Below are 8,627 nucleotides of genomic sequence, written 5' to 3' on the forward strand. Positions count from 1 at the left end.
AAGGAATTATAAATTTTTTTAAAATAAAACATAAGGATGCATTATAATGTCAACTGAGAATTTGACAAAAAAATGTGCTTTAATTACAAAAACTATAAAAATATAACTATAAAACTTAATATAATGATAAAAAAAAAAAAAGGCATCGGGCTACACTGTGTTTTCCCAAACGTGGGTTTGCAAGGGGGTTCCTGAGTTGATAAAATTCTAATAAATAATGAAATCATAAAAATGTCCAATTAAAATAAATAATTTTTAAAATAAATGCAATCAAAAAAAACACTTACTAAAAAAGATAAAATATTTTATTTGTTTACCTGCGTGTGACCATTAACCGACATCAGTATACCATGAACACAAATCTGTTATTTAATTATTTTAATATTAACTTCTCAGGGTAGTGAATTTATTACAAAAAAAAAAACTACAAAAATCACTTAAAACATAAATTAGCAGCGTTATCCAAAAACATAAGTTACCCACGCTTGTATGAAGTTGCACAGATGTCTCTGGCATGTGAGCTACAGAAATCAGTAACTGAAGAACATATTACAGTTGATCTGGATGATACAGGCTGATCTAAAGGTTTCCCCAAAACCACTGATTACTCCAACACTTCGTTACTTTCAGGAGCTTTTCCTGGCCACCGTGGCATTGTGTTTGTTCACAGGGGGCCTGGGCCTGAAATTATGTAAAGCTGCTTTACAACAATTACTATTGTTAAAAGAACTATACAAATAAATCTGAAAAGAAAAGAAAGAGTGGGAGCTGGGTTGCCTCTGTTTATCAAGCTAGGTTTTACCATCATAGCTTTAAGTTGTGGAAGAGGTAGCACTTAATGTCTACAGACTTTCAGCTGGAACAAAAGACAACTAGACAAGTTTGAACTTTAGAAATTAAGATAAAATAGATTTGTCACTTCTTGTATTTCAGGGCTGTAACCACCATATACATGAGGGGCACATCTCCAAACCAGTATTCAGAAATCCGAATAATAATTTTCATTGAGCTATTCCTAAACTTATATATTTAGTCCCTATAATCTTAAATATTTAATTTCTGGATATTATTAATTACTTAATTACTTATATACTGTATACATCCTAAATACTGGTTTATCTTCATATATATATATATATATATATATATATATATATATATATATATATATATATATATATAGATATATATATATATATATATATATATATATATATATATATATATATATATATATATATATATATATCAGTTATCCATATCACAAACTCACGCACAGACGTTCCTAATGGAATATAAACTCCCTTGAAATTGCTTTGAACTATTTTGCGAAAACAGACGGTCTCGAAAGGCTATTGGCTGTCACCTTCGTTCAGCGACGCTGATTGGCTGCTGCCTGTTTCCGGGGCTCTGTTCCATTAGTGACGTTTTCCCAGTCGCCGTGAGACAGATTGGGGAGAATGGCTGCCAGTGGAGGTTAGATCTTCTCTTAAAAATCCAAACTTATTTCCAAAAGTTGTTTAGCCTCTTTGTGCGTTATTCATCTGTGATAGTATTTTCTTTTGACGGAATGAGTTAAAGTTAGGCGGCTCGTTCAAATAAACGGCGAACTCCGGTGGTTGTTTGGATTTAGGCAGAAAAGTACGGAGAGGTAGCGGCTAGCGAGACTAGCTCAGCGAGAGACTGTGTAAACACTCGCTTATTTAATCGCTGGGTTACAATACAATTCATTGAACTACGTTAACCCTCGGTTAACTGTGTGGTTTCGTGATATTTAAAGCGTTGTCACGGTTTATTTAGTGCTATGAAATGGCTCTAGCCTGGACTTGAATGGCTCGAGACCGGACTAGCCTGATGTTGTGCTAACCGGTAAAACAGCACTTGGATTAGCACAGCTAATAAGTTAAGCACCGAATCTCGCTTACTCGTAGTAACAAAATACATTTCTTTAATTAGATTATCTGGAGAGGATTAGATGTCTGAGGTTGTCAAAAGCAATACTAGTTCTGTAGACCATATTGCTTATTTTCCTGCTCTTAACTAGTTTTATAGTATTACCATGTGGGGGATGTGGTTGGTTAGTTGGTCAATGGACAAAAAGTGTTGTTGATATTTTATTTATTTATTTTTCTGAACAGCTCTGAAATAATTTTAGCAAGTAAACTTGGATGGCACTGACTTTTTGCACATCTGAGCTCTTAAATCTTTTTGTTTTTTTTTTCTATTTTCTTTCTTTTAGTTTTGCATTGAAACTCAAAGTTTTGGGCTCTAGTTCTAAAAAAAAAAAAATCAGGGTCAAATAAAGTGTAACATTCCCATATTACATTTCAGTTTAAAAGCTAACTAAAACTGACTGCAAAAGAGTCATACTTACTCTTAATTGTCGCTGTAAGAATGGGAATCATCTCAACTGCCTAACACTTTTGTCTTGTAGACACAGGAAAGCTGTTACAAGTACAGAATGGGACTCCAGCAAGCACAAGCTACAATGGGGTAGATGCCCTACATGCCTGTAACATTCTCCAGCAGCTTAAAGCCTTGTACGACGAAGCTCAGCTGACTGACATTGTCGTGGAAGTGGACCATGGCAAGACATTCTCTTGTCACAGAAATGTCCTCGCTGCCATCAGCCCATACTTCAGGTAGCACCTGCACACATCACTGCTCTAAACCTTTACGTATCTACAATTTTTGAAACATTTGTTGAGAAATTGTGAAATGATAGAAGCTAAGAGCGAAACACAGACCCTTCATTTATTGGAAATATGCTATATAAGGATTTAACTGTTCAGTTATTTATTATACACCGATATGAAAGCTTTAAACTGATTAGACATTTAGAGTTTGTAATACTTTATCAGGATTAATGTACAAAAACTTTAAAGGAATGTTTCTGGTTCAATACAAGACAAGCTGTATTGGCATCATTTGTCCCTACAAAATTGTTTACAGTAAATATACAAGGCAGACAGTAAACATCAAAATATGTACTCTTTTAAAAATATAGCAGCTTGACAATGTGATTAAATCATTGTAGACATTGTTTTTAAGTTAATTACAGTCGTTCAACTTCCATGTCATGACCATGTAAACCAGTTAACTCTGGAATGATTCATTCCATAATAATTGATTGATTGAATCATTTTTGGCTTTTAAAATGAAGTTGGTTTCTATTTTCTTTGGACAGTATCCAAGAGCCTCTTTACATAGAATTTAACTTGTACTGAACCAGGAACACTCATTTAAGAAACTACACATTAAATGTAAAATAATCTTTGGAGTGCCACTTATTTAGACTTTAACACGCTTGAATCACACATTGGAATACCACAGTTAACTAAATGCTTATTGTCATAAAAATGATTGCCATAGCCTTCTTTTTTCCTCTGGTAAACTTCTGAAATGCAGTCGGTGACACTGCTTTGTTGTGTTCACATGGTAATAGTGTTTGTTTGATCTTTTGTCAGATCCATGTTCACAAGTGGCCTTACAGAGAGCAGTCAGCGGGAGGTGCGGATTGTTGGTGTTGAATCAGAGTCCATGCATTTGGTTCTGGACTATGCTTACACCTCACGTGTCACTCTCACGGAGTCTAACGTGCAGGCACTGTTCACCGCTGCCAGCATCTTCCAGATCCCAGCCCTCCAAGACCAATGTGCCCAGTTCATGATCAGCCGTTTGGACCCTCAGAACTGCATTGGGGTCTTCATGTTCGCAGATGCTTATGGCCACCAGGAGTTGTGGGAGCGCTCACAGGATTACATCCGTAAGAAGTTCCTGTGCGTGATGGGAGAGCCGGAGTTCCTTCATCTGACCAAAGAACAGCTGGTCAGCATTCTCAACAGTGATGATTTGAACGTGGAAAAAGAGGAGCACGTGTATGAAAGCATCGTGCACTGGTTGGAGTATGACTGCTCGCGTCGGGAGGTGGATTTACCTGAGGTTTTTGCCAAATGCATCCGCTTGCCACTGCTGGACGAGGCCTTTCTGAGCCGTATACCCCCAGCCTTCGCCCTGGCCTTGTCCAGGGATTCCTCTGATAAGGGTCAGCTCAACGGGACCAATGGCTGTCCACAGCGGCTGGGTATGACTGCATCAGAGATGGTCATCTGCTTCGACGCGGCTCACAAGCACTCAGGGAAGAAGCAGACCGTGCCTTGCCTGGACATTGCTGCCGGGAAGGTGTACAAGCTGTGCAAGCCTCCCAATGACCTCAGAGAGGTTGGCATTTTGGTCTCATCAGAGAACGACATCTTCATTGCCGGAGGCTATCGACCGAGCAATAGTGAGGTGTGCATCGACCATCGTGCAGAGAGCGACTTCTGGCAGTATGAGCATGCTGGCAACAGATGGCTCCCGCGATCACCCATGTTGCGGGCGCGCATCGGCTGCAAGCTAATACACTGCTACGGGAAACTCTACGCTCTGGGTGGTCGAGTGTATGAAGGGGATGGACGAAATGCTTTGAAATCTGTGGAGTGCTATGATGCCAGAGACAACTGCTGGACAGCGGTCAGTCCCATGCCAGTGGCCATGGAGTTCCACAGCACAGTAGAGTATAAGGACCGCATCTATGTGCTGCAAGGTGAGTGGGGTTATTGCGGAGTCACCCGAAATCAGGGTCGTCACAGTGTGCGAACACATATATCCTTGTTATTCATTGGCCTGTCATGTCTTTTAGCTCTGCTTAGATGGTAAGGTCAGGTGGGTTAACCTCTTTCTGCAAAATCGGCAATAACTGTGAGCACAAAAGAGCTAGACTAGCACTCAATATTAGGGATTCACCAAAATTTCAGCCACTGAAAACTGTCAACAGAAAATGCCATAGCAATTTATCAGTCAAAAGAGAAAATACTTAACTTAAACGTATGAGCTGATCAGTTGCAATCTAGTTTTTATATTGTGGAGCTAAGCTATGTATTGAATTGTTATGCATGTATCAGTTGAAATAAAGACTGTTTAAAAGTCTGTATCGCAAACAAACATGCACACAAAAACAATGCTCCTATATGTGTGTGATATGACAATTTTTGATCATGGACAATTATAATGTCTCCACGATAAGCTTTTGAAGAAATATCGTAGTATTTCACCACAGCACACATTCTATCAGTAGCAGTTCTGGTGCCTCTTTCTCAATATACTGTACGACGTGACACATTCACATCAAATGTTTACTCAGTGACAGAGTTACACTCACAGGACACTGTACTTATCCGCAGTCACAAAAGTACATTATTTGCATGTGCTTTAAAGCACGTGTACAGCAGAAAGAAAAATTTTCAGGTTTAAAACAACTTAAGAGTGAGTAAATGATGACAGAATTTAAATTTTTAGGTTAACTATCCCATTAATGTCAATAAAACAACAAAACACAAAGAGAAAACTCACTTACTGTTCTTGACTGAAGAACTTTGATACAGTTGCTTTAATAAGAATCAATCTATAGTTGATGTATATAGTGTTATATTTTTATATCTATATTTGTTCATTTCTGTTTCTTGAATGCTACACTACTGCTAAATACACCTACTGTAGCTGAAAAATAAAGTACTGTTTGTTTTATTTGTATATTATTTGTATTTGTAATGTGTATCTTTGTTGTTATTTATCTTCACCCTTGTTGTCATTTTCCATTCTTTATTTTATATTTTACCTTGTAAGGCTTTGTTTTTAAAATAGGGAAATTAGTTTATTAGAAATATTAGATGAAAAAAAAAAAGTATTTCAGTTAGATGTCAAGGCAGCTGTTCTAATTATTGAAGCACTAAAATCACTAATCGGAAATAAAATAAAAACTAAAATTGAAATAAAAAATAAACCTAAATAGTAACAATTTTAAAAACAAAAACGAATAAAAATGACAAACATTACAGATTGACTAAAAATGTAGAAGTTTAAATTGAAAACAAAAATAGAAAAATAAAGCTGAATTCTAATTATTAATAAAAACTAAAAGTTTTCCTTTCAGCCCTGTGAGTCCAGAATTTTTGGTTTTGGTCAAGTAATGTAATTTTGGTGCTACATAATATAGATTGTACTTGCAATATTAATTACATATTTAATCATTTTGGCCATCAGTTTGGATATTGATCATTCTTTTATTATGACTTTGTCCTAGGAGAATACTTCTTCTGTTTTGACCCCCGCAAAGACTATTGGGGGCATTTACCGTCTATGAACGTTCCCCGCACTCAAGGCTTGGCAGCCCTGTACAAAAACTGCATCTACTACATAGCAGGCATCTGCAGGAACCACCAGCGCACGTTTACTGTCGAGGTGTACGACATCGAGCAGAACACCTGGTGCCGTAAAAGAGACCTCCCCTTCGAGCAAGCAACCAGCCCCTACATCAAGGTGCTTCTGCTTCAGGGCAGATTGCATCTGTTTGTTCGAGCTACGCAAGTCATGGTAGAAGAACTCGTGTTCCGTACCAGCCGCAAGAACTCTCTCTACCAGTATGACGATGAAGCCGACCAATGGACAAAGGTCTATGAGACGCCGGACCGCCTCTGGGACCTTGGCCGCCATTTTGAGTGTGTGGTGGCCAAACTATACCCTCAGTGTCTTCAGAAAGTGCTGTGAGTTCGAGGAGGGGTGCTGTTTGAGACAGCTGATTAATGTTTTTGGAGAAGGGATGGTGGTACTGCTCAATACATGGTGCTGTTTGTGTCCCTAACACCAGAACTGCAGGGGAAGTCTTAAAGCATTAAAGGTTTCAATCAATTAACTCGGGTGCTGTTTGAAAAAGTAAAAAAAAAAAACGCAGTATTTTATGTTCGACAATTGTGCGCACAGCACCCACAGAATCGCTTGTTTTACAGTTAGAAAAGTGAATCATAAGTGCAATTATCTTTAGTGTTTTTTTTTTGCAGATGTTGAGTTGTTTCTGCTCCATTATATCTTTAAAGGTTTTGTTGCTGTTTTGGCTTGGGTTGTTGGCATGCATCGTTGGCGAACATGAGCAGTTAATGTCCTTAAGGACAAGCAGTATGTCAACACTTGAGTAAAGCAAGAAAAGAATAATAGGTGGAAAAATAAATATGTAAAGCTATAAATATTCATACGGGTATGATGAGCGTTTTTGCTCAGTGTGAATACTGAATTTTTGAATTGTCATGTCTTTCAGGTTTTCAGATGAATAAGTTGATCCATGCCACCTACAAAGAGACTTTCTGTGGTTTGCTTAAGAATTTAGTTCGAGAATTTTGATTATCAATGAAAAGTAATTTGTTTGCCAAGATGCACACATAGGTGGCTCTATTTTGTTTTCTTAATCTTTGGTTTTCCTTTTTAAGTCGACCCATGTGCTATAACATTACAGCAGTTTTTAATTTTCATTTAGACTCTGCTTTTATGATGTTTTTTTTTTGAGCCCAGCTCCCAAATCGAAATCTATATCTTTGCAATTTCGCATCACCAGCCAGATCTTTAGTGAGGTTACAAGGTTTTACTCAGTCTCCATATTGGAGAACAAAAAAGGATACCAGCTTTATGTGTAGCTGAAATCAAAAGTGGGCGATTTGTTGACCGCCAAAACAGCTCAGATCAGGAGGGGACATCGATAGGGTTGGAGAAGAGGTAGCCAAAATGTGGATGCCCTACATTCCACTGTCATTTACTGACGACTCGTATCTGAAACCTGCAAGTGCAGTTTGAAGATGGATGCCTCCAAAATGCCAAAACGTGTTCAAGGAGTCTTAGCCTGCACCCCAAGGCAGCAATAACAGGTGTTCTGTCATTGTTCTTTAGACAAAGTACAATAGAAATTGTAAAATCGTGAATAATTCCAGAAAAATGGCCTTTGTTTTGCTATGGGTTGGTTAACGTTCAGTGAGATGTGTTGTTATCCAGGGATGTTACAGTGACCGTTCACATGAAAAGCCCAGGCGTCAGTGATGGAGTGAGCAAAGCCGATATGAAGTCTTATAGTACAGTTTGCTTCTGCACTAAGTTGCTTTGTCTTTAGGAAAGGTCAGTTTTGCAAAAGTCAAGTCCTCCTATACTAGCTCACACATGCCCTGTAAATGAACACTCTTTATTTCTTTCCATCCCCTTATCTTCCAGTCTTGAACTATGGAGAAGAAGAATTGGTTTTGGTGCTGCTTTTTTGACAATCTTGTACATAAGATGCAGTGATTTTACAGCCATTTGTCATTGCTTGACACTTCCAAAAGGTGTCAGTCTTATAAGTTGTCTCTCTGGGTTTGTTTTGGTTCTCCAGCCTCATGTTTATTTCGTCACGCAGGTTTCTGATTTTGCACTACATTATTTCCTCCCTTGAAAGCGTCTCAGAATACAGCGCTATGTTTTCAGACACAGAGACTGAGGACATGGTAAACGGCGGCTTTAAAAAGGACAGCTGATGCACTCTCATGTCGGGCGAGCTTCATCTGGGACCTTCATCAAGGGCTTAAGTAAAAGAAAAAGCATTAGATTTCATTGACTTCCCGTACCATTCACATTACCTTTCACATATTTACACTCAGTAGCACGGGAACCAGAAATGGACACTTCTCAGGATTATTGTTGATACACAGTACTGTATTTAAATGGTTTGTTGTATGTGTAATATACTGTACCATACGTTTGCTGTAACTTGCACAGTTTTTTTTTTTTTGTTCTTT

The 8,627-nt window shown here is 38.0% G+C and overlaps 1 protein-coding gene across 1 annotated transcript; it reads left to right on the forward strand.

Annotated features, from left to right (window-relative positions):
* Positions 1–1,320: 1,320 nt before the first annotated feature.
* On the forward strand, positions 1,321–7,771 carry LOC109053717 (kelch repeat and BTB domain-containing protein 8-like). The gene is made up of 4 exons (XM_042766189.1): positions 1,321–1,476; positions 2,435–2,642; positions 3,468–4,585; positions 6,122–7,771. The coding sequence occupies exons 1-4, from the start codon at positions 1,461–1,463 to the stop codon at positions 6,583–6,585; spliced, it is 1,806 nt and encodes a 601-aa protein (XP_042622123.1). The 5' UTR covers positions 1,321–1,460; the 3' UTR covers positions 6,586–7,771.
* Positions 7,772–8,627: the final 856 nt, after the last annotated feature.

Source organism: Cyprinus carpio, chromosome A11 (assembly GCF_018340385.1).
Source record: "Cyprinus carpio isolate SPL01 chromosome A11, ASM1834038v1, whole genome shotgun sequence".
Taxonomy (NCBI): domain Eukaryota; kingdom Metazoa; phylum Chordata; class Actinopteri; order Cypriniformes; family Cyprinidae; genus Cyprinus; species Cyprinus carpio.